Genomic DNA, 25,887 nt, shown 5'->3' on the forward strand with positions numbered 1-25,887 from the left:
TCTCCGTGGAGATGGAAGCAAGCAAGAATTTCTAAATCAGTCAAAGTTTTGTAACAGGTTTTAAATAACGCTCATAGATATAACATTATAAATAGAGGTCATACTTTTGTTGAAACAACTTAACATAGCTTAAGAAATAACTGATAAGTCAGCTCCAATAAAATATTTTAAAAAGTCATACAAGCTTCTTAGAAAAGGAGATTTTCATGTACTTATGTTACAAAAATGTCTGATTGCGCAGTTGAAATTGAATAATTTATTTTTGGTGGGGTCGGCCTCGGTAGCGTAGTTGGTATAGCGCTGACCTTATATGCTCGAAATTGCGGGATCGATCCCGGCCCAGGTCGATGGCATTAAAATGTGTTTAAATGCGAAAGGCTCATGTCAGTAGATTTACTGGCATGTAAAAGAACTCTTGTGGGACAAAATTCCGGCACACCGGCGACGCTGATATAACCTCTGCAGTTACGAGCGTCGTTAAATAAACCATAATTTAATTTTTTTGATGGGAACAAAATTATTAAACATGATATAAAATGTCAAGTAAAAACGCGATATAATTTAAAACCCGAAGAAAAGGCACTAATAAAATTAGTTGGAAAACATAAACTCATCAGTCATCATCCTTTCTCATTTTAGGCCTCGTGGCCTGGCACTGTCTCAATCGGTCATAGTTCGATCGTCCCAAATTTCTCTTCCTTTTAGATTGATTGTGTATAATTCACAGCGTTCGCTTACATAATGTACTTCGACCAGGTGGCGCGCGACCGGCACAAGGGTCATGCAACACGCGGCAAACTGTCTCCCGCACGCTCAGCAGTCAAATTCTCTCTGTAGGAGTGGTTGTGCTGACATTAGATTTGTGTTATTCTTCTGATTGTGTTAGTGAAGTGTTTATATTAGCTTGCTCAGATGCCACCACAGAAATTTACATTAGAGCAAAGGATTTTCACGGTAGAGACTATCTGAAAAAGAGTGATTGCGGAAACAAGACGATTTGCAAGAAAATATTATCGTTCCACATAGCAACAGCAACAAAAAACCACTCCTAAATCTAAACATTTCACCCAATTAGAAGAATAACTCGCAATCTAATGTCAACAAGTCATTCCTACAGAGACGCTGAACACTGGACTGCCAAGCGTGCGGAAGGCGGTTTGTCACGTGCTGCAGGGCCTTCGTGCAGGTCGCACGCCGTCCGATCGACCAACATTATGTAAGCAAAAGCACTATAGAAGCTGTTTGGATACAACCTGTCATTATCTGTCCTTTCTATCCTGTCCAAGTGCTTCATTAAAGTCAGTCAGTAGTTCTGAATATACATATTCCAAAAATTGGCTGGATATGTAATTTTTCCAAGATGTCCAAGTTCTTTTTGCAATATAAAAGTGAATACCCTGCTGTTTTTCTCATACATCACATCTCTGCTGTGAGCCAATGCTGCTCCGATTTCTTTATAGTCAAAGCTTCACTTCCAAATACTAAAAATGGTCTTGCATAAGTTTTATAAATTCTCAACAGAGGGTTTAAAATTGAATGTGTGATTACCAATATATCAAACTTTTTTTATAGGATAAAGGTTGGTAATATTGTGATACTAATAATATTATGATAGTTCTTTTTGAGAATTTTTTACAATTTTACTGAGCGAGAGGAAGATCGGTTTTTTGCATCAACGTATTAAGGGAATTTTCATGGACAAGTTTCTGCACAAAACCGGTCCTTCTCTCGCTCAGTAAAATTGTAAAAAATTCCCAAAAGTACTATCATAATATTATTAGTATCACAATATTATCAACCTTTAACCTATTTTCGTAAACATATCTTTTCTTCGATGTTAAGACATTTCAGAAACTAAATAATTAAGAATTACCTTGCTGAAGAATTGAATTATTGTTTCGATAATGAAAAATAGGTCAAAAACTTATAATTTAAATACAAGAATTCATACAGAAAAGCATTAAAACGAAGAACTTGCATGAAGTAACCTAATGTCAGAATAAACAACGTAAAATGAATCTGTTCCTTAAAATCTTATAAAGGCGATAGGATGTGCTGTGAACTAATTCAGAGATCAATTTCTACAGCTAATATATTATAGTTTTTGTTTAAATTTGTTCAGAATTTGAATACTGGTTCTGACAGACGATTCTGTGATGTAGGTTAGTAATTATCCAGTAAATAATATCCAACATTCTTCTTCAGTAAAGAATTTTGAAGTCATATTTTGTAGACACTCCACGTACACCATCCTAGCATCAAAATTATCTACCATTTTACTATAAATACTTACGAAATTTGCGCTATGTGTGAGAAAAAAAATATTATTCATTTTCAACAAATACAGTATATTCAAGGCGATCTTTCGCCCTTTATCGCATTACAAACGAATAATTTCCCCTGAATAAAAAAAAGTACGGATTCTTTATAGCACGGAACACTGAAGGTTTTTCGACAAAAAAGGCGGGAAAAATATTCTAATTTTCAGATGGAATGTAGTTTGGAATGTGAAGAATTCATACAGGACGTCAATTGACTTGAAAACATAAAATATGTAAAAATGAGAAAGAATTGATCGGTGTAGGTAGCCTAAAAATGATTTAACACGCGAAATAAAGACGTAGAACACTTCAAAATGAACGCGAAACGTATATTTCACTTCACTTAGTAGCCTATATGCAAGGCATACCAAAAGCCTAAACTAACCTAACCTGCCACACTGTAGGACTTACAAAATTCAAGTTGGAAGTTTCAGTGTCGCGTGCTATAGAAAAGCCAAAAGTACAATAAATCTTTGAATAAAACTTGAAAACGTGGACGAGTTCATGTGGAGGGAGGGAAGGAGCGGGAGGAGCCGTACTTCAGAAACGAGCGGCCATTTCAGGCCTAGCAGGGTTGTACAAGTGGACGCTGTAACAACTTTCATGTATCTTCTACTTTCCAGTACTTTTCTTACTTTCCACCATAATTAGAATAATGGTCCGTACAATGAAAGAATAATAAGGTATTTTTAGAAGTATTTTCAGCTCGATAAAAGTACACCCGAAATTCTACCTTCATAAAAGCGTTCATCAGAGATTCGAACATTGATATAAGTACAGGCCTTCTAAATTATTTAACATAATATGACACTCATCAACGTACACGTTTATGGTCGATATGACCATTCTACAGAGACATTCCAGGTCAGTTTGTCCACTTTATTTTGTCCACAATCATATAGGCCTAGTCCATCTACAGAGGCTGTTAGGATTATAGTCAATCGCGTGCGAGCATTGTAGGTTTTACGTTGGTATGCAATTTTACATAACAGCTTCCACTACTTTCATATCTCTAATTTCGCATACCTGTGTGATAGTTCTCGACCATCAATCCAGCCATGTTCCACCGAAGTCACTCCTTCAGCAAAACTGTCCAGATCGTTTTCCGATCGATCGTTACGTGTTAGGGGCACGACAGGAAACGTCAAGCCGAGTCCGAAGGAGATGGGCGATTCGGGAGTAAATCGCAACCTCCTCGGACTTCTGGGGCTGGGGGTCGTGCGGCCCAGGCCGACACCACCGGCAACCACGAGCGGCACGAGCCCTCGTTTCTTCACGCCCTTTGCTTCGGCGTCAGAGGCTCTGAATTCCGGCATTCTCGCTGAACACACGACGACTGCCGACTGCATCCACAGCAGCGATGATTTTGTGTCGTAACGCTCCGATTTCATCATAGGTCATAGCACCACATACGGGTCGCCGTCACGACGTCAGTTTACACAATATCACGTGGGAGATACGGACTTTTGAGGCCAAAGAGCGACACAATCCACTTGTTTTTATATGGCAAATTTTTTTTTATTATTTTTGAGTTACATATAAAATTATGGGTTCGATTTATTAGTTATTTAGCCTACGACAACTTCGATTCCCAAAGAACGGAGCCCGACTTTTGGAACGTTAAGCTCTTAAAACGTTCCACTGAATCAAGGGAAGAGTAAGTACGTGTAAAGGGCGGTCAACAGGCTGGAAATAAGACTACGCTCTACCTGTATTTTTGAAAAGAAATGTCTTAATGAAATCATAATCGTTTAGTAACCCAATAATAATAATAATAATAATAATAATAATAATAATAATAATAATAATAATAATACTTACTTACAAATGGCTTTTAAGGAACCCGCAGGTTCATTGCCGCCCTCACATAAGCCCGCCATCGGTCTCTATCCTGTGCAAGATTAATCCATTCTCTATCATCATATCCCACCTCCCTCAAATCCATTTTAATATTATCCTCCCATCTACGTCTCAGCTTCCCCAAAGGTCTTTTTCCCTCCGATCTCCCAACCAAGATTCTAGGCTTATTGTATGGATTCGTAACAAGCTGTTTTTACGGTGATGGGTTGTTAGCCCTTCGCCCAACCCCCAAGCTGAAGGACCACCCCTTATCGGCTGTCCACGACTGCTTATTCAATATATTCGCAGCTACCCTCCATATCCGCAACCTGAGGACGCGCCATGCCGTGGTGATAGGGACCCACAATACATGGAATAACAATAATAATAATAATAATAATAATAATAATAATAATAATAATAATCAGTTCTGACTAAGCTGGCTGATACGTAGCATACTACATCTATTATCAGTGTCAGAGGACCAACAATTCTTTGTATTCATCTGAAATCTGATTGTGCGAGGGGGAAAGGAATTGGCCATCCTATCTCATTATCTGGTCTAGTTGCCTCATGAATGATGCAAGTATGTCTTCGGACAATAGAAATTATTTTCTCACTGTTTAGACTTGGAGAATTTTCAGATAATAAATTCTGTAGCTCCAAAGCGAAATGTGATGTCATTTCTTTGTAACTTTCATTTTTAAACAATTTCGGATATTGCATTAAACTTCTACGCCAATTAAGAAAACGAATTATAATAAAATTCTTTTCCCTCAGTTGTTTCTGATCCTTCACGTCCCATTTGAACTACTGTAACTGCACATTTAGTTCGGTAGCTAAAACATTCTGCAGTGCAGTACATATGAACGAGTAGTGTAATGTGTATTATTCGTCTCTGCGCTCTCACCCTATTGCACATTCTACAGTACGAAATTAATACCTAAAATTTCACAAGTACTTACGTAAAAATTTCACATGTATTTCCTTAAGTTCGTGAAAAGCCTATTAATTTATTTTTGTTTGCATATGGAAGATAAATATTTACATAATTCTAAATTGGTGTGTGTGCGTGCGTGCGTGTGTGGGTGCGCGCGTATCTACCCACTTCACTTTGCGTGATTCGGGTTTCGTATACTGCGGATAGATGGCAGGACTGTGATCGATTTTCAAATTGCACACCACTTCGACGGGCCACGTTATGCATGATGTGTATCTGTGAAGAGTTATATCGTGTACTATAGTGAGTTAAATTGGAATGTTGATTTTTAAAAATTACTCCTACGAAAATTGTTACACTTACCGAAGTTCTGTTACACTATATAAATACCTCAAATACACACGCTATTTATGTAATTCCGGCCATAATACAGACATACATCCACTTTACACTAACTGTGTGTCCTAAGTGTCCAAAGAGTCAGTATGTCCCCCATCATTCTCCTCACTCAAAATAATGCATCGCCAGGTTCGGTGTGATATTCGCTTCAGCATTGTTGGTGTAACCTGCTGGAAAGTACGTCGCACAGCGTCCTTCAAATCATCAATGGTGTCGTATAGTTTCTGTGCAACAATGCTCATGATGAAACTTCACAGCGCATTGTCACAGGTTTCGACGACGCTGGATTGGTAGTGGATCACCCATCTTATCAGCTCCTCTCGACTGACCACCTCGTAATCCTGACCTCACAACTTGTGACAATGTGCTATGGGGTTTCATCACGAGCATTGGTTCACAGGAACGGTACAACAATGATGATTTGAAGGACGTTATGCGACGTATTTTCCAACAGATTACACCAGCAATGCTGAGGCGAATGTCACACCGAACCTGGCGACATATTATTTTGAATGAGGAGAATGATGGGAGACATACTGACACTTGGGACACACAGTTAATGTAAAGTGGATGTATGTCTGCATTATAACTGAAATTACATAAATAGTGTGTATATTTTAGGTATTTATAGAGGATAACGGGACTTTGTACTCACTCTGTACCTTAGATAGACCTACCAATCGTTATATTTGCAATGTGAAATGTTTGTAGCTCAAATAATTAAAATATCAGAGCCTTATTATGAGAGAAAAACAAATTTATATTTCTTGTTGTACAAAAATAACGGTAGTTGATACGTACGTCTACATTTTTGAAAGCTGTCGTCACATCTTGAAATCAATGCTGCAAGGTTTGTTCCATATTTTACGTTACAATGTACAATAAATTTCATATTGCATCACTTTCGTTAACAGTGGCAAAGAGATGAAATATTTGTTTGCGCGATTATGAACAGTGCAATAAATACATAACATTTATATTTCCCATTATTGTTTTTTTCATATGCAAGCAATGATAATGAGTTCATATGTCACATTACTCTTTTGCAATAGCCACACTGCTTTGTACACAATGATCAGGTTGAATGACTTCATGCTAAGCGTTCATTTTCGAAGAGATGAAAGTAGAAAACAACACAAAATTTTCCAGTGATTCGCAGACAATGAAAATTGGGGTTTTAATGCGACTGCGAAGCTCATTAACGTATATTTAATGCAGTGAATATAGGGATGCAAAGAAAAATGCTACTACAGTAAAATCCCTCGTAACCGGCATCAAGATAACCAGCAATACCAAAACAACGGCACTTTTGACTGAGCCAAAAAAAAAAAGTTTAAATCTTCCACATTGCCACAGTCTGGGCCGTCAGTTTTGCCATATTAGGAAGTTCGCACGAACTTGCATTTTCAGTGAATATTCGAACCTAAAATTAATGTATTATTTGTGTTGTGTTTTAAATAAAGAAAATCCGCACAGTTTTTATATTTAATTAATTATTTTCGGGCCGTCAGTGTTGCCACATTAGGAAGTTCACATGAACTTTCGTTTTCAGTGAATATTCAAATCTAAAATTAGCGTATTATTTGTGTTGTGTTTTAATAAAGAAAATCCACACAGTTTTTATGTTTATTTAGTTATGTTCGGGCCGTCAGTGTGGCCACATTAGGAAGCTCACACGAACTTTAATTTCAGTGAATATTCGAACCTAAAATTAGTGTATTACTTGTGTTGTGTGATGTGTTCTAATAAGGAAAATCCACACAGTTTTTATGTTTATTCAGTTATGAGCAAGTGATAGAAAAATAAGCGTCACATGGCTGCAGTTGGTACCATGAAATACGAACTTTTTTTTTTGTATATATCGGCAAATCTCGTATCCGGAACTAGCCTGGTCCCTTTGGTGCCGGATAAGAGGGATTCTACTGTACATAATTAACTCGTCTCTTTGAAATGCAAACTGGTCTGGATTATTGAAAACTTGATTTCTAATTCTCAGCATATTCGTAAATAAACCCCTAATTCGATGGTGTAAAGGGGATTGTTTAAGCTATATTTTGTGCAAATGGAATTTTGTTCCCTTGGTGAATACCCAAGTTAAATTCTACAAGTGGCTGGGTAAAAAAAAAAACAAAATAATACTAGCATTTGATGTGTTTTATTTAAATAGAGAATTATTTGCAATGAAGGTTAGAAGTTTAATTTTCATTTATCTCAAAACTCATTTTATGACATCTCTCTTTACCCAAACACCATCAAATTTTTCTTATAAGTCGTCTTCGATGGTCTAGTGGCTACCGTACTTGCTTCTGTACCAAACCAAGGGTGATGGTCTTTCAGACGGAAAAAAATTCTAAATGTGGCTGCCACTGCATGAAATAGCAGAGTTGTTGTCCCTTCTTTAGTAGAAATAAACTGGTTTTAAAATTTGGCAAGTTCATCGCTAGAGCCCGGATTTCCATGCAATATCAATTCTTAAAACATGTACAGTAGTGGCAAAAAAACCGGACCGACGGAATAATCAAAGTCCCCGAAATGAGCCACTGCGCATGTCACGCCCGCATTCACAAGATAGCGAGTAATCTATTGAAATTGTTGTAGTTTCGACTGCTGACGTAGCCCATTTCGAAAGCCATTAGAAAATAAGCTGGTTAAATTCATGTTCTGGGAATAATAAGTTAATTAAGTAGTAAAACATCGCTGCAATCGAAAAGTATTGTGAATAAATTTGAATAAGGAACAAAAAAAGTTTCCTTCTCAGGCAGGATTCGAACCATGAAAGTCTTAGTTACCGGTCTATCGTGCTGTCACTGTGAACAAGACTCTGAAATCAGCTACAAGGGTCGGTCCAGTTTTTTTTGGAAAACAGTAATAATATGCACTATCAAAATAAAGTTCTACGTTATGTTACATTTTTAGTTTATTTTGAAACAACATACAACTAATTTCTCAAAATTTTCTTCACTTAAGCACATGTATTTATCTGACAGCACGTTCTTGAACACAGAAAATGATCCTTCTAAACCACAAAAAGTAATAAATACATATTTAAGTAACAAAATTTGGGATAAAGTGAGGCCGAATTGTAAATCTTTTGCATTTCCGCATTTCCATGATCCCATCGAGAATCGAACCCACGTCCTACGGACTTTGCAGCGTTATGCTGCTATCGCGCGCCTCAAAATGTCTTAATTGCAACAATCACAATGAACTACATCATCGTCCGTCTTTAGAAATTTCTTTCCCTCAGTCCATTATATACAAGATCTCTTTTTGTAGTTTAAAAGCACGATGCTTCTGACTTTCTTTATTTCAATATTTTGACCTCTGGCTTGTAAGGGGTTGGAAATTCCAGTGTAACAAAGGGAGGACTGTGCGAAGTATTGTCAGGTCGGATGCCATGGAACCATAGTAGCTTTCTTTTATTTTATTTTATTTTTTTTTTCGCTGTTGGTAACTCTATAGCATCTATTAGATGCTTTATGGTTGTGCTAACAGATGGAGTTACTTGTCAACAATGTGACGCTGAAACGTGTGTTCAGGTTACTGCCCAGCGACAGTCCTGATGTATTTTTATATTGATTGGTTAATTAATATTAACCCTGCACACTCACAATCACACATTTATACAAATTTCCAGACTCTAGACACCCAGGGAATTCCTCTTCAAAAAAAAATTCATTTTTTTTCTCAATAGACAAATAACGTGGAAATACCAAATTCTACGAAGCAACTAGGCATTATTAGGCCTATGCAAGTTAATACGTGCACTAAAGCCAGAAAAAAAGGACATAATATGCGATTTAAAAGTCTACATATTATGTGATATTAAATCTAAAATCTTCAAAACATTATGCATGAATTTACTCCCAATAAAGACCGAAATATGCAAACATGCACGGAAAAAGTACGTTTTCATGGAGTATACAAATATGAGGGCCAGTCAAATGAAAACGGGTCACCATGTGTATATCTTACGGCGGGCAAGTTGGTACCACTGGAATTTGATTGCTGAACTGACATCTCCCCGACTTGCGAAAGCACAGTTACAACCTCTGCTTACACACTAGTCCAGGGCTGGACAGCAAGAGCGGATTCTACTCTCTCACGGGGAGCCATATGATTTCTCTTCGACCCCTTTCTTCCCCGCCGAACACCGCGCAGCGTTGATTCAGTTCCGGATGAATATTAAGCATCCCCGTTTAGAGAATTGGTTCCGCTCCCGATGCCCAGCCCTGCACTAGTCGTTCGTTTACTGTGCTGGAAGTGAGGTTAGAAATACGTGTGTTCATCCAGCATGAAGGCAGATAAATAAGAACACGTGGTGTATTGCAATTTTTGACTGCTGAAGGAGTAGGAGGACGTGAAATCCATCATCGCATGTCTGCTGTTTATGGCGAACACAGCAGTCATGTTCCCGTGTACTAGGATGACACAAGAGATTCCGAGAGGGAAGCGTGTCACTGCAAGACGATGCTCGCCCAGGACAGGCTCATCGTGCCATCACTCCTGCTGTTATTGCTGAGGTTAATGGTCTTGTACGGAGAAATCTATGTATCACTGTGGAAAAACTTCGTCGTTTGGTGGGAATAAGTCACGGTTCCGTACACGTCATTGCGACGAACCACTTGCATTACCGAAAATTTTGTGCGCAATGGGTTACACATCAGTTGACGTAGAAACAAAAAACAAACAATGGCTGCTTCAATGGGTCACTTGCAACGATACCACGAGAAAAAATATGCATTTCTGTCCCCACTGGAGATGAATCATGTTGTCACCATTCTGAACCGGAGAGCAAACGGCAGAGCCAACAATGGAAACACGTGGAAAAAAAAATCCACAGCAATACATACAAGTTCCGGTAAAGTCATGTTGACATTCTTCTTCGATTCTAGGAGTCCTCTGCTTGTTGGGTTTCTCGAGCATGGGACCACAATTAATGCACAGCGTTATGACGAAACTTTACAGAAACCGAAACGCGCCATTAAGTCAAAACGCCCTGGAATGCTATCGAACGGCGTATCCACCATGATAATGCCCATCCTCTTACTGCCAACTCCGTGAGGAATACGAATACGATTCAGAGATTTGATTAGGAAACGCTTCAACACCCCCTTCAGCCTAGATCTCTCCTCATGCGATTTTCATATTTTTGGAGAGATGGAAAAAGACATTCGTGGACTTCGTTTTGCATCGGACGAAGACGTGTGTGATTGGGTAAAGAACTAGTTCGATAGACAGTCCACAAGCTTTTTCAAGAATGGAATTGATCGTCTTGTCTCGCAGTGGGATAAATGTATAAACAGTTGTAGAAAGGCATTGGAGATTACTTCTGAGGTAATATATGTTCGGAACTGGATAATACGCACGGTAGACCAACGTCAGTAGTCGACGTTGCTCGCTTGCCATTAGTCACCGGGCCGTGCCGAGCCTTGTCAAACAAAAGACAATCGAAATGGTGGTAGTAAAAATTCGTGACTATATTCTTAAATAATTCACCCCATTAGTCAAGTGCAAGGTTTATGCAGTACAACGGCGGTGTTTTGAATGCACCAAATGAAAATGCAAATGTAGTAAGATCTTAAAGTAGGTTACCTCAACAAAATAAAGGGGGGGGGGGGAGGAAAGGTGTGCTTCAGGGAATATCGTTCAAATGAAGGAAAGTAAATTTTTGATTAATGTTCACCAAAGCGTTAAGTACGTAATCATGATGCGTTGCCGTTTTATTTGTGGTCTAGAGAAAATACCTCGTCTTTTACAAAGAAAACTTTTAGCGGCCCTGAAATTATTCACACCTTTCATCACATTATTGTTTACCAATATACGAAACAAAAGCTATCATAAGAGCCATGACCGACAGGATCATTTTGGCTGTCTACACATGCGTGGACTTGGACTTCGTATAATATGCAAGATGTGTAACCGGAGAAAGAAAGAAGGGATCTTATTTATTTGATCTGGAATGTACATACGAAAATAAATTCAAGTAAGAATCACGTTGCTACCACATGAGAGGTCCGCGCATGCGCCACAGCAAAATTGTTCCTATCGCGAGTCCCTCATCTAAGCCACGTAATCTACTAGCAATATTTACACAAATACATCTTGTCGCTAACAGTGGTGCTATCTCACAGTAATGTTCAAAGCGAAGGAGGTAGGGAGAAAAAAAATTCTCCTTCTAACGACGCCACAGACCAACGTCATGTCCTTATGTTGGCGACATTATGCATTTAGTTAAATTTGGTCGTAACCGTTAACGGCACGGTTCAAAGCTACCGTAGCAAATTCTCCAGTTTAGCGAAATGTTCTATTACACTTTTTGGCATCTGACCCGTTTTCATTTGACTGCCCCTCATACATTTACCATACTGAATACGATCCCCTGATCCTTGTTTTCATGCAATTTTCGATACGTATTGAAAACTATTCGAATAAGGAAGCTGCAGTTTCGAAAGTAAATAATGATGTTGGTTAACATGTCATCGACATGTTAACATATTGGTCACTCTGTAGGTCTTGGCTATGGCTGTATGTATATAAACAAAATTGAGTTTTCTTAATGAGGCGCATGAAAACTCAATATTCTGGCTGTTAATGAAGAATGCTAATAATGGCTTTCAGGAAAATAGAAAATATCATGTGTTACAATACGCCTTTTTAACATACATAATTGCGCTCGCTGTTGGTAAAACAGCTGACACATCAAACAAAGGACGATCGTTCACGTTCTTAGCATATTAAGATCGTTTTGAATACGATACGCATTATCATATACTACGTTTTCATGGAGTATTCAAATCGATTTGAATACGTTTGCCGTATAGAAGGCGGGTATTCAAAACGAACTGAGCCGATACACCTAAAAAGTGGAATCGGATCGTATTCGGATGAAAACGCATATCGTATTCAAAACGATCTCAATACCGGTACGCTAAGCGCGTGAACGATTGTCATTTGTTTGATATGCCTGTTTCACAGCAGCGAGCGCAATGATGTATGTTGAAAAGGCGTATTGTAACACATAATATTTTGTTATTTTTCTGAAAGCGAAAAGCCATATTTCTATACAGCAATAACAGCCAGAATATTAAGTTTTCATGCGTCTCATTAAGAAAACTCAACATTGTTTATATCTAAGGTCTACAAAGTGACCAACACGCTAACATGTCGATGACATGTAAACCAACATAACTACTTTCGAAACTTCAGTTTCCTATTCAAATCGTTTTCAATACATATGGAAAATTGCATGAAAACAGGAATCGGGAGAAACAGTATTCAGTATGGTAAACGTATTCAAATCGATTTGAATACTCCATGAAAACGTAGTAATACCACAGTCTAGTATATATAGTTACGAAGCTTCAGTTGTAAGGGTGCTAGGAACAGACTGTGCCGGTACTATTTCGCATTGTCTGTAATGAGGCGATATTAGTGATCCTAGTGGTTAGCATACGGATGCATATTTATTACGTAATGAGCTTCGTGACTGTATATACTAGACTGTGGTAATACATATTGAATACGATCCGATCCCACTTTCTGTGTATCGACCTTGAGACCCATAATTTGAATCTCCGTTTTCATGAAAGTTTCAATACAGTAAACGTATTCAAATCGATGTGAATTCTTCATGAAAACGTTACAAATATAAATAAATGTTCTACGTTCTCAGTGACGTCGCTGTAACTGTTCAACAGAAGCGGGTCAACCTGGTTGGCGAGTTGGTATAGCGCTGCGGGTTCGATCCCGATCCAGGTCGGTGGCATTTAAGTGTGCTTAAATGCGACAGGCTCATGTCAGTAGATTTACTGGCATGTAAAAGAACTCCTGCGGGACAAAATTCCGGCACATCCGGCGACGCTGATATAACCTCTGCAGTTGCGAGCGTCGTTAAATAAAACATAACATTTAACAGAAGCGGACGCGGGTTCAAATCCTGGTTGGGACAAGTTACCTGATTGGAGTTTTTCCGAGGTTTTCCCTCAACCAATCGAAGCAGAACTGCTAGGTAACTTTCGGGGTTGGACCTCGGACACATTTCGCCATCATTAATTCACATACCATCATCATCCATATCATACGCCAGGTTAAGTTCACAGTGCAGCGTGCTGTACTTGTACAAGAGTGCGGCCGTTCGGCTACCCAATCATTCACAAAATAGGAGTAGTAAGCACAATAAGCCTCCGGCTGCAGTGCAAGTCTTCGGGTCCCTCCTCCATACATGGGGGGGGGGAAGCTGTTCAATAGGGGGTCCAATAAGGATACCTAACTAAGAAAGGAACTGCCTATTACGCACATTAAGCTATACACAGTATTACGCAAAGAAAGGCATCTATATGTCCCTCTCGCACGAAGAAACGCACACTATAATATTCACTCTTATCGAAGTATAACTAAGTTATGGGTACAATAATGACTGTTGTCGCCTAAATTTAGAATCTCCTCTAGCGCATTTAAAACATTTTGACAATACAAGAATTTCAATGAACGAATGTTTTCAGCCTACCGATACATTCTCTATGACTAACTACACAACAAATCACTAACTTGCAAATTGCTTTTCCTTTTCCTTCTTCTTCATCTTCGTCTTCGGAGTTTAGGCTTGCAGCCTGTTCAGTCATCAATCCAGTCATCATTTCCTCGAACATCTTATTTCTCGTTTCTGTTTCAGGGCTTGTTTTACTATTCTTTTGTCTTCCGTTTGTTCTATATGATCAAAAATTTATCTGTGTCATTCATGATTTTATCATTAATTGGATTAATATTTCATTTTAGTCTTACGTTTTCAATTTGAACTTTATATTTTAAAGTGCAATCTTCAGTGTTTCTAAAAAATTGCATTTCAGCTACATCTATTCTTTCTTTGTCTCTTTTTGTTATTATAGTCCATGTTTCGTGTAAATCTTTACTATTACCATTCACAAGTAAAACATAATTGAATCTCATATGAAAATAATTGCTATTAATCTGTTAATTAATCGTAGGCTACTTGATTTCCCCCCATTAAAAAAATTATTGGGGTGCGGAAATCTTCTAATGAGTGTGTGCACTATTCCACGCCCTCTTAAAATGCTTATGCACACCTGTCAAAATATTACTCCTCTACATTTATGTATTTATACGAATTTAAAATTTCCTTACTCAATATTTCTTCATATATGAGCTCCAACATTAGCATTACCCACTACCAGTAAAAACCATCTAACAAAGAAATTGAATAAATAATTGGAAGACCACTGTGTCTATCGAATTGGAAGATTATGCATTATAAACAAAAAATTCATGATCAAGAAGCCTTTTCCTATGGAAAAACATTTGCCTATAAATATTTTAATTTCATTATTCACAATACCCATATCACATTCAATAGCGTTCATTTATCTCACAGTACACATTCTATGTGTGTGTGAATCACATGTTTCTATAACATGGTTCAAGTTAAAGATCACCAGCATAACTTATCAGTATATTTGATATCGACTGAGAACGGGTCATCTATGTGAATGGATTTATAATTTTGGAACAGTTAAGTCCACACAGATTCATAAGCACATGAAATTGTAATGCTGTAACTAAATGAAAATAAATGTGCTCAATGAAACTACGAAACTAAACAACATCTCTTGTGTTTAAACACTTTCAAATTCCTTCTCATGTATTTCTAATATTTCTCATTGCTTCATTCTCTTTATCTAATGTTTTGAAATAACTGAATTCTTAAAACGTGTGCATAAAAAAATATATAGGCATAAGTGTCTGACACGAGAAGATGAGCAAAGAGAAAATGACATACTGCGCAGTTACCATGTGACTCATGTATACAAACAAGCTTTCATTCCTGCTTGCAAGCCAAGCTGTGCACGCACAGTAGCTCAGTAACATCACAGTCTAGTACATACAGTCACGAAGCTCAATAAGTAGGGAACATGCATCCAATGACAGTTGAACTTTAGTTGCTAGTCACTAGGATCGCTATTATCGCCTCATCACAGACAATCCGAAATAGTACTGGCACACTCTATTGCTCCTAGAACTCTCAGTTGCTTCGTGACTGTATTATATTAGATTGTGGTAACATCATCAACCCTGTTGTGACAACACGTATTCGGTTGAATTGCGAAATACCCTACGATATTTTTAATAAACGTCAAAATTTGAGACGTCAATAATGATAACATAGAACATTTCTAAATTCTCCAATACCTAGTAGGTTCATGATTTTCAAATTAGTGACAAAACTTTGTGTCAAGTGATCACTGCTGAACAGAAAGAAAACTAAACGTAGACATGTTTTACTGAAGACAAAGGGGCAGAAATCAGTCCCAGAGAAGATGTACTGGTATGCTAACAATCCACATAGGTAGGCCTATATGCTAAATAAATTGAGAGACAATATTCTTAACAAAAATTGTCAAACTTCACAGAACAACTTTGCAATGTTGTTACAAACATTTTTAAACGATATAAAGCAAGCATCTTAGCACAGGAAAAGCATTTCAAGACCCTAATTTAAATTAAGATAAGTGAGTGCAGATTTTGTGTCCACAAAAAACGGAAGTGCTTAACTGCATAACGGTGCAATGCTTTCCATCATCAACGCCATGGCCATGTCGTCAGAAAATCACCTCTTTACTCAGACACGCGTTATTATCACAAGGCGACATTTAATCTCTGGCTTGATAACGATTTTGAGCATCTATGATACACATACGGCTTCTTTGTAGTAACCATACCAACATTTTAAACAATAAATTTGATAGAATTAACTAATCAGACGTCATTAACATAATTTCCCAACTTCTCACAGTTTATGGTGGATCATTAAAATTATGTACAATTAAAATAAGAAGAAAGTTATTTCTCTAATTACGTCCTTCACATCTGATGTAAAAGGCATAACCAGCCGCCCTTCGTAGCCCACTAAGATACAGTGAAAAGGAATAGCACAATTCATAAATGTACTAACTCTCTACCTGGTTCTTTTCACAATTAGCCTAGTGTTTATTTATAAGAAATAGTAGATACCCTACAAATTAAAGTCTCGTGCTAAAATTTTCAATGTGAAATATGACAGCTGGGAAAAAGAATGAACAATGGACACGTGTCTATTTTGCTACAGTTTTTTTCTAAAAAAATTAATACTGGTAAATTAACTTACCTGTGTGCTGCCTTCCTGTACCATTTTCTTCCACTTCCTGGATGATCGCCTGAAGGATAAGGAGTAAAACCTGGTGACAACGGCATTACCCCATCACGTTCAGAAAAGTCAAATATGTCGTTCTCCATTACTGTTGCATTAATTTAGGATTACCTAAAAATAAACAGTCTTCTCATATGCAAGTCGGTATCTTCACTAGGCCTTGTAACACCTGATGTGTTCATTAACCTATTATTAACAATAGGCCTAACAAAGTTCAGTAGCGCTCCAAATTTCGCCCAAATTTCTATACCTTTTAAGAATATCTTAACAGTACCATAACAATATTTTGTCACAAATTTTAAAATTCTAAGCGAAAACACACCTATACAGGTTAATGGTATAACGATGTGAATTGTGTGAAACTGTGTCATAAGTGAGAGGTCCCAAATAGTGAATAAGATTATACGTTTTATTTATTCGCAGATTATCACAAACAACCATTAAACGAATAGTCTTCATACACCATCCTACTAAAAACTCAACTATTATTAAAATTTCCTTGAATTTGACCATGATTTGACAAATGAGATTTGGGGTTAGGGGAGTTGTATACCGCACATTCTATATTTAGTTCATAAAGTATATTAATCCATACCTTAACTGTGAAACACATTGAAGCTTATTTGACACAAAGTATGTAAATTAACTCACTGATATTTTTTAATACAACATACCTCAACCACCATCTACCTCACACAGGCAGACGACACTACTAAAATAAAATATGTGAAGTTTCAAAAAAGCAAAGGCTACGCGCATGCAGAGCTACCAACGTTTGATAATTCAGTTTCACAGTCTACTGGTATTTATACAATGTAAGCCAAAAATATATTACATTATTTTACATATTTATAGAAATGTATTATATTCCACTTTTATCTTTCTTTAACGCTCGTAATAAATATTAATGTCAGAAATGTACTAATTCCTATTGACGGTCAATTCAGATTTGCTTGTTTCATTTCACAGCACTCTGTAAAACAAATGAATATTTCACTGCGTATATATTTGGATTGTTCACGATATGCAAAATATAACTTAATTTCCTCCGAAACTTCATGATCTATTTCAAAATTGATGACAGTAGTAACTAGGTAGGTATAATAATAAAACTGAGGTAAGTTGGAAATGCTTACCGTTCGTGGAACTTATAGACATTCTCAATTCACATGCAAAACTGCAGATGTTTCTTTATTATAATATATTACTAACATTGTCGAGAACACTGTTAAAATTAGTCTTTAATTATGACAGTTTCCAAATTGAGTATTTGTTTACTTCAGCGACACAAACTTATCTATCCCTTCATCTAATCACTCTAACCTTGTCACAATCCACTGTCAATTATCCCCTCATCTAACTTCGTCACATTCTTCGGCCTCATATCACTTAGTTGTTCCCCCTCCTTTAGACCAGTTCAACTCTATCACATTCCGCGGCATGTCACCTATTCCCTGATCTAACTCACATGGCCACACTAGCCTTGTCGCAGTTTTCGGTTTCCTGTGACTTCCTTAACTCCTTCACTAACCTAAACATTAACCCGCAATATTTACGGAAATCATGTCGGCAGAGAGTAAAATATAGTACAACATGATCCCCACGATCAGACCCAACCACTAATACCTACTGGTACCAGGAAACCCATGGTCCCGTTAAAGTAAATAATTACGCCAAATTGTAAATGTAGGACCATTATAGATACTGAAAGAGATTAAATTTGGCTGCAGTCTTGTAGACGTACTGTGCATCCTCTGAGCCAACAGGAAAAGAATGACAAAAAGTAAGTCAAATTTTTTAAAAGTAAAGGAATATTTGTAAACACATAATTTTTATTTACAGTAATGCCAGATGATTTCAAACTTGTGAAAACAAGAAAAAGAGGTGGAAGAAATACAAATAAAAAGAAGGCGTTTGTAGATGAATGCTCGCAGAACAATTTGTGTAGTATCAGTAAGGAGACTATAATAAGGTAATGTTATTTTGCTGTCATTTTATTATATACTTATTACTATAAGTTACATAATTAGTGCATAAAGCCTATATACAAATAAAAAGAAGGCGTTTATAGATGAATGCTCGCAGAACAATTTGTGTAGCATCAGTAAGGAGACTATAATAAGGTAATGTTATTTTGCTGTCATTTTATTATATACTTATTACTATAAGTTACATAATTAGTGCATAAAGCATATATATATATATATATATAGAGAGAGAGAGAGAGAGAGAGAGGCTATATACTGGGTCAGTTTCTTTTAAATCCATTCAATTTCTTTACAGGAGAACGCTCTTGGCCAAAGAAGAAACTGTTGCATCAGATTTCTGTTCTTCTGTATTGGTGAAATTAAGTGAGGGACTGAATGAACTCACGAACTTAGACATTAAGGAAATAATATGTTACGGACTTGGTAGCTTTGCAGACAGTGTGACATCTCGGTACCAATTTGCACTTCTATTGGCATTGAAGGAACATTTTTCGACCAGTGTTTTAATATATGACCCTATATTTAATGACACAGAAATTGATGTACTGAAAGAATTAGGTTGTCAGGTTATCACGATAAACGAAGAAGGGAAACACAAAATTCAGTCTCATCATTTTACTTTATTATATTTACCACATTGCCCCAAACAATTAATAAACAACTTCTTGTGGACTAATTGGGGACCTGAACTTCAGAATTGTATAATATTCAGCAACAGTTTCTCCAGAATTATTGAATCTCAGCCAAAGCGATTTTTAACTGAGAGTGCAGGATATATACTTAATATTTTTCCTTATACAGAGGAGCTTGAGATTGATAATTGCTTCAGATATAACGATATATTCAACGATACTGCTATTCATATTTTTCCACAGAAGAAGTTAAACTCTGTTCCACAGAATTTTTGGGATTTGTGCGAAGAACCAAAATACTGTGAGGACGATACTGAATTTATAGGCCAAAAATTAATTTCAACATTGAAAGTTTAAGTCTAATAATAATAACCTACAACTTCAGAAATGGCTACCCAGCAGGGAATTATACGAAATCTTTACCATCTGTTATCTGAAATACGTTACATTAGCTCTGAAAAGCATCTCAGAGACTCTTTATTGTTTAATTATGTGATGAAACAATTTCGCAAATATAAGGAGACTGATCAACAGCTTTGTAAGGCTCGTGAAGAAATGAAATTCTTATCAGAAACCTATTTATGTTACCTTCGTAGTCAAAGAAGGTATGAAGAAATCCATAATCAGTACCATGCAAAAGGCGAACGATCTGTGAAAGAAACTGCTGATATGGTAGGTTTCAAGTTACCGCATGATCCAAAATGACCTCGGTTGCAGTCCTGAAAAATTGGACAATATTAGCTTGTGTCTTAGTGGCATGGTAGTTATATCAGTTCTGTTACGTAAATATTGTTATTCAAAACCCAGAATGTCTTATCTGGATATTTTGGTTAGCAGAGTAAGACCTCATGTCTATGGGTAGACTGAGGATTTATATATATTATAAGTTAAAAATGACATCTGGTATATATGAATAGGTGTGGTATGGTGTGGTTGACAGAGTGTTACAAAGTTTAAATCTTTCAGTCTTCATCTAATAATAACTAAAGGAGGCAAGTAGTCACCCATTGAACTGCACACCAAGCGTAGGGTATATTACACATCAGTGGCGGTTCCTCGGGGGAGGGAAGGGAGGAACGTCCTCCTCACATTTTTCTTCTTTTGAAAGTAAATACCAAATAAAATACGTGCCTTCAAATTCAAGGAAGATTCGATAATTTTTAAGTTCACTGCTATAACAAAACCTTGGTTGATCGAGTTTTAAACAATGCGCGCTCATGTGCTGCTAGAAAACTGTTAAAAAGATGCGAGATTGTTTGTGTGGAGGAAAGCCAATCCATTCCTCCTTTATTGCAGTTAGCACACATAGACAACAGCGCACTAGCGGCCAGACAAAGAAGCAGAGTTTTAAAGCAAGTAGATGAACGGAGAGGGAGGAGATCCTCCTCTGAATCAGCGCATGGGCGGGAAATAGAAACCGACTGGTCGTGCAGCAAGCTCGCTAACGCTGCCATCTAACGATCTTGCATTCAACCAGACTATAACACATCTAGGAGGAGGCATAATAAAAACAGTTTTAACGCAACGCTATGGAAGACACCATATAAACTTTTTTTTGTAATTATAAATCAAATATATTATTCATTGCACTTTATATAAGCTACTATTTAGGGTTTGAAACTTTCAAGGATATTTGAAAGTTAAGTCGAGTTTATATAAAACAAAGAGGAAGTAGTTCTACGTTAGTATCGCAGATCTTTTTGATCCCTAAAATTCACTTCCATTCATTGTGTACTAGACAGGGCAATAGCAAATTTATCAGTTTTGTACAAATATATTTGAAATTGAAAGTAGTACTCCAAACTTCATTATTTTTAACAAAAAATTAATTGGCCACCGGGAACTTTGAACAAAAATGGTAGTATGACTTTACAAGAACTGATATTCTTCAAAAGGATGTGATACTGAACTTTTAAAATATACATTTGGCAACACAGACCACGTGGGTGGGTGCAGTGTTCTCTCTTTCCTCACATTATTTCCCATCTGCGGTTCCGATTATGTGTTAGTAGCTATAGTCTCTTCCAACACGTGTGATGCTGTAGTGTGCTCGAAAAATCCTGCGAGGTGAATTTCCTTGTAATTGTTAATTTGTGCAATTATTCAACAATCAATGGAAGTGAAAATATTATATAATTTGGAAAATTTAGGAAACTCAGTTTACAAGAACAGATTATTGCTGTACAGAAGGGAAGGCCAACCCCAACACTACCTGGTCTTACATGTATGCTAATTTGTAGCATGTTTCATTCAAGAAGGTATCATTTCGTCCTGTTACTTTCTTTCCTCCTCTTAAGAAATACGCAGGAGCCGCCACTGTTACACATGCAAGTTGCTGTTACAGCGGTTATGAAGAGATGCTGGACTTAAAATTTCTTTTGTCTTCTTTAAAGGCTTTTGTGGTTGGACATAATAGCATTCCTTCCCACACCATGGGTAAATACCTGATATCAGACACATATGAGAACATACTTAAATATATAAAAAGTAGGAATACTACTTTATAGTGCATATAAATCCGCAGTCTACTCATGTCGCACATGGAATATTTGAAATACTACTGCAATAAAAACTCACTGATATTGGTGGTGCAGTGAAGATTGTATATAGAGCAGTGTGAAATAGTATTTTTTTTAGGATAATCCAGACTTAAGTTAGGCCTTTATTTTTAAACATCTTTAAACATGATTGAAATATGTTGAAGATACTCAATCCTAGTCCATACTAAGGTCAGTGAGTACATTTCTGTGAGAATAAAAATGTAATATTTTATTGAATATCATTACAACGGCAGTGCTATAAATCTTAAAAAATTTCTTCATGATGGTTAAAAGTCACTGAGACTGAAGTTTGAAATATGCATTACTATTAGAATATTTACATAATTCAACCTACAAGAGAGTATGTGTGACTCCAATGATTTTGTGAAACTATTGCGTCAATTGTTAGTTACAGATTGTAATTATATGATTGGTGATAAATGATGTTGATGCTTTAAGTACCAGAAATTAATCTGAAACAAAATATTGTGCAAAATATGGCCATCAGTAGTACATTTCTTTCATTAAAACTTTCCTTGAACCTTTTAATGATATTAAGATGCCAGAGTATGATGAGATAAGTGAGACGTTTAGTTGTAAAATCATGTACATCATTAAAACATAATTTTTCAGTATGAAGGAAAAACCTTTGCAAGGAACCAAGGATTTGCAACCAATACTATTCTTTCATCATACAAATCCATGTGATGTATCTGGCTTTGGAGCATAACAGTGCTATAGCAGTTGTAGAATCATATGAAGATATGAAATATAACATTAATTCATTTTCGAAAACAAAGTGATGTATCTGATTTTGCAACTACAGCCTCAAGTGATATATGAAAATCCACATCTGTATTTCCTTGGAGATACGCCAAACAGCGATTTTGTATGTCATTACTCCTCTTCCCTGCATGTTTTAAGAACATGTGCATACCCTGACAACAGATGCATTGTGTCACAGGAATACGAGTATATTAAATGATTGAGGAAACTGAGTGTGATTTATAGGATTATTGTAAACATCTGCATGTAAGAATATCTTTTATTATCAACTTATACAATATAAAAGCCATATGAAAATAAAATTCTTATATCTGTTCAAATTTTTTTGTATTTTTTTATTATTACTGTACAATATTGCTGGGACTATTTGAATACACGTCTGTGGTGTTCAACGTGTATATTCTTGTTCAATATGCATTACAATTTTAATGTAATGAGATGTAGATTATCCAAACCTGCAATCTCTAAAGAATTTCTCCTCGTGAAAATCTCTTGTGAGACCAACACCTCCCATCCAATCAATGCACTTAGCCATTGTGGTACCTGCCACCTCTGGGAAGAGAAAAAAAATGAATTCAATGATGAACTAAAAATAACAATGACATTTCATGAGAATTTTACTCAATTCTTATTGAATTTGGTAGATTTGCATAATATATACGTCACTGTGTACGTTAACAGAAAACCACAATTCCAAGTCACACAGAATTTGTGTGCACTCAATGTGGGTCTCTGGCGTTTCGTCAGCCCACGCGAGTTGTGTGGATATAAAGGGAAAAATTGAGACGGTGTCGGATGGAGTTCCCGGGTAGCTCAGTTGGGAGAGTGCTGGTACATTCAACCAGAGGTCCCGGGATCGATACCCGGCCCTGGAACAATTTTTCCCTTGAAATTATTCAAATCTGCTTTACAGGAAGCTTCACCTGAAAGACTAGATTTGCATGAATTTGATATTCCCAAGAAACTAGTTCGATTAATTAAAATGTGTCTCAGTGAAACTTATACCAAAGTCTGTATAGGTAGTTTCTATCTGATGCTTTTCCAATTGACTGCAGGCTAAAGCAAGGAGATGCACTACTTTTTAACTTTGCTCTACAATATGCCATTAGGAAAGTTCAGGATAACAGGGTTTGAAATTGAACGGGTTACATCAGTTTCTTGTCTATGCGGATGACGTGAATATGTTAGGAGAAAATCCACAAACGATTAGGGAAAACACGGAAATTTTACTTGAAGAAAGTAAAGAGATAGGTTTGGAAGTAAATCCCAGAAAGACAAAGTATATGATTATGGCTCGTGACCAGAATATTGTTCGAAATGGAAACATAAAATCTGGAGATTTATCCTTCGAAGAGGTGGAAAAATTCAAATATCTTGGAGCAACAGTAACAAATATAAATGACACTCGGGAGGATGTTAAACGCAAAATAAATATGGGAAATGCCTGTTATTATTCGGTTGAGAAGCTTTTGTCATCTAGTCTGCTGTCAAAAAATCTGAAAGTTAGAATTTATAAAACAGATATATTACTAGTTGTTCTGTATGGTTGTGAAACTTGGACTCTCACTTTGAGAGAGGAACAGAGATTATGGGTGTTTAAGAATAAGGTTCTTAAGAAAATATTTGGGGATAAAAGGGATGAAGTTACGAGATAATGCAGAACTGCATGCATTGTATTCTTCACCTGACATAATTAGGAACATTAAATCCAGATGTTTGAGATGTGCAGGGCATGTAACATGTATGGGCGAATCCAGAAATGCATATAGAGTGTTAGTTGGGAGACCAGAGGGAAAAAGACCTTTGGGGAGGCCGAGACGTAGATGGGAAGATAATATTAAAATGGATTTGAGGGAGGTGGGATATAATGATAGAGAGTGGATTAATCTTGCACAGGATAGGGACCGATAGCGGGCTTATGTGAAAGCAGCAATAAACCTGTGGGTTCCTTAAAAGCCATTTGTAAGTAAGTAAGAATGTGTTACATGGCACAGCAGCAGTAAATATTTTACATTATTTTCTGTTATCTCATTGAAAATGTATGGTGTACTGAATCGGGTGGACTTACCAGCAGTGTGCTGTCCTGTTTCAAACAGTCGTGCTGCATGCAGTGTACACCAAAAGACTAGTGCATTCAATCTATGTTGCCACATGGACAATTTAGTGTTGTATGGCCTGAAATTAAAATTTACACTCTAAAATCCGTTTTATTTAAGATGGTTATGACATTTCTAAATCTTTATAATGCTGTAAGAGATATAATAGAAAGTTTTTATGTACTGCTGCTAGATTCTACAATCAGGAATAATGCATCACTGCTGGGCAGAATGTTTAAGTTCACTGATTCTTGAATATAAGTTCAAATTCTGCGACAAGCGCTACATTCACAATTAAGACTAAAAAGTAAAATGAATAGTCGGACATGCACTGAAAATTAAAAGTATTCCAGAATGCGAAATGCAGGTATACATTATTTTTTGAGTGCCATTGTTAATTCACGAAATTTATTACAGAGAAAAGTCGAGTCGATTGGGTATTGCTACTGAGGCCATAAGTTTTATGTACGGTACAAACTGTGTCATGAAATTCATGCACAAAATCTTGCATTATCTTCTGTCACCCATCCCACTGTAGAATCCACTCTACCTTGTCACAGTCCACAGCATCATGTCACTTAATCACCTATTCCTTCACCTAACCTTAGGTCTTTCTGTCAGTTATTCTCCAGAAAAGCTACACCAAAGAAGGCTACCTACATAATATCAATGCAATTTTTACTTGGTTATTTAATGACGCTGTATCAATATGCACTGTTGTAGCCATGTTATACATAATATTTTTCAGATTATCATAAACAAATATTAAACGAACTGCCCACTCACCATCCTAAATTGTCGAATGTTAGTTACAATACCATCAGCCTTGAATTTGACAAATAAGTATGACGTGTTATGTTCTATTTTGAATCCATACCTTAACTATAGAGACATTTAAGCTTGCTTCATCGAAAATCATTTTCAAATCATTAATTTCATTGATTTGGTACGAAACACTGTGCAGACGATTACTCCCGAAATAATCTTGCAGTTTAAAAAAAAAAACAGCTACGCGCGTGCAGAGCTACCAACGTTTAGTAATTCAGGTTCACCAACTGTTCATTGGTGTTACTACAATGTAAAGCAAAAGTTGATTATAGATCACAAATTATATGAACTTGTCATATAAATATGAATGTAAAT

The 25,887-nt window shown here is 36.7% G+C and overlaps 2 protein-coding genes and 1 long non-coding RNA gene across 10 annotated transcripts in view; 1 reads left to right on the forward strand and 2 right to left on the reverse strand.

Annotated features, from left to right (window-relative positions):
- The window catches only part of Nt5b (5' nucleotidase B), a 186,625-nt gene extending 168,063 nt beyond the window's left edge, over positions 1-18,562 (reverse strand). The window contains exons 1-3 of one of the 5 annotated variants that reach the window (XM_069821770.1): positions 17,839-18,562; positions 16,661-16,813; positions 14,050-14,208 (exon numbers count right to left, since the gene is read on the reverse strand). In XM_069821770.1, coding sequence (XP_069677871.1) covers positions 14,050-14,208; positions 16,661-16,788 — 287 coding nt within the window. In that variant the 5' untranslated portion in view covers positions 16,789-16,813; positions 17,839-18,562. Of the gene's footprint in view, positions 1-3,347; positions 3,728-14,049; positions 14,209-16,660; positions 16,814-17,297; positions 17,500-17,838 lie in introns of those variants that run through there. The other 4 variants (XM_069821769.1, XM_069821768.1, XM_069821771.1 and 1 more) reach the window with 4 other exon arrangements.
- Positions 17,431-22,968, forward strand: LOC138696610 (SRR1-like protein). Of its 3 annotated transcripts, XM_069821782.1 has the most exons (4): positions 17,499-17,517; positions 17,672-17,796; positions 18,545-18,674; positions 18,986-22,968. In XM_069821782.1, the coding sequence occupies exons 3-4, from the start codon at positions 18,547-18,549 to the stop codon at positions 19,677-19,679; spliced, it is 822 nt and encodes a 273-aa protein (XP_069677883.1). In that variant the 5' UTR covers positions 17,499-17,517; positions 17,672-17,796; positions 18,545-18,546; the 3' UTR covers positions 19,680-22,968. The 3 variants fall into 3 exon arrangements, with proteins under 3 accessions (XP_069677882.1, XP_069677883.1, XP_069677884.1); XM_069821781.1 differs by lacking the exon at positions 17,672-17,796 and having other exon boundaries at positions 17,431-17,517; XM_069821783.1 differs by lacking the exon at positions 17,499-17,517 and having other exon boundaries at positions 17,672-17,819.
- On the reverse strand, positions 22,795-25,885 carry LOC138696611 (uncharacterized). 2 transcript variants are annotated; one of them, XR_011331427.1, is made up of 3 exons: positions 25,531-25,885; positions 24,717-24,823; positions 22,795-23,200 (listed from the first exon to the last, which is right to left on the reverse strand). It is a non-coding gene; the product is annotated as an uncharacterized lncRNA (long non-coding RNA). The 2 variants fall into 2 exon arrangements; XR_011331426.1 differs by having other exon boundaries at positions 25,622-25,871.
- Positions 25,886-25,887: the final 2 nt, after the last annotated feature.

The sequence above is a fragment of the Periplaneta americana genome, chromosome 3 (genome assembly GCF_040183065.1).
Source record: "Periplaneta americana isolate PAMFEO1 chromosome 3, P.americana_PAMFEO1_priV1, whole genome shotgun sequence".
Classification (NCBI taxonomy): Eukaryota; Metazoa; Arthropoda; class Insecta; order Blattodea; family Blattidae; genus Periplaneta; species Periplaneta americana.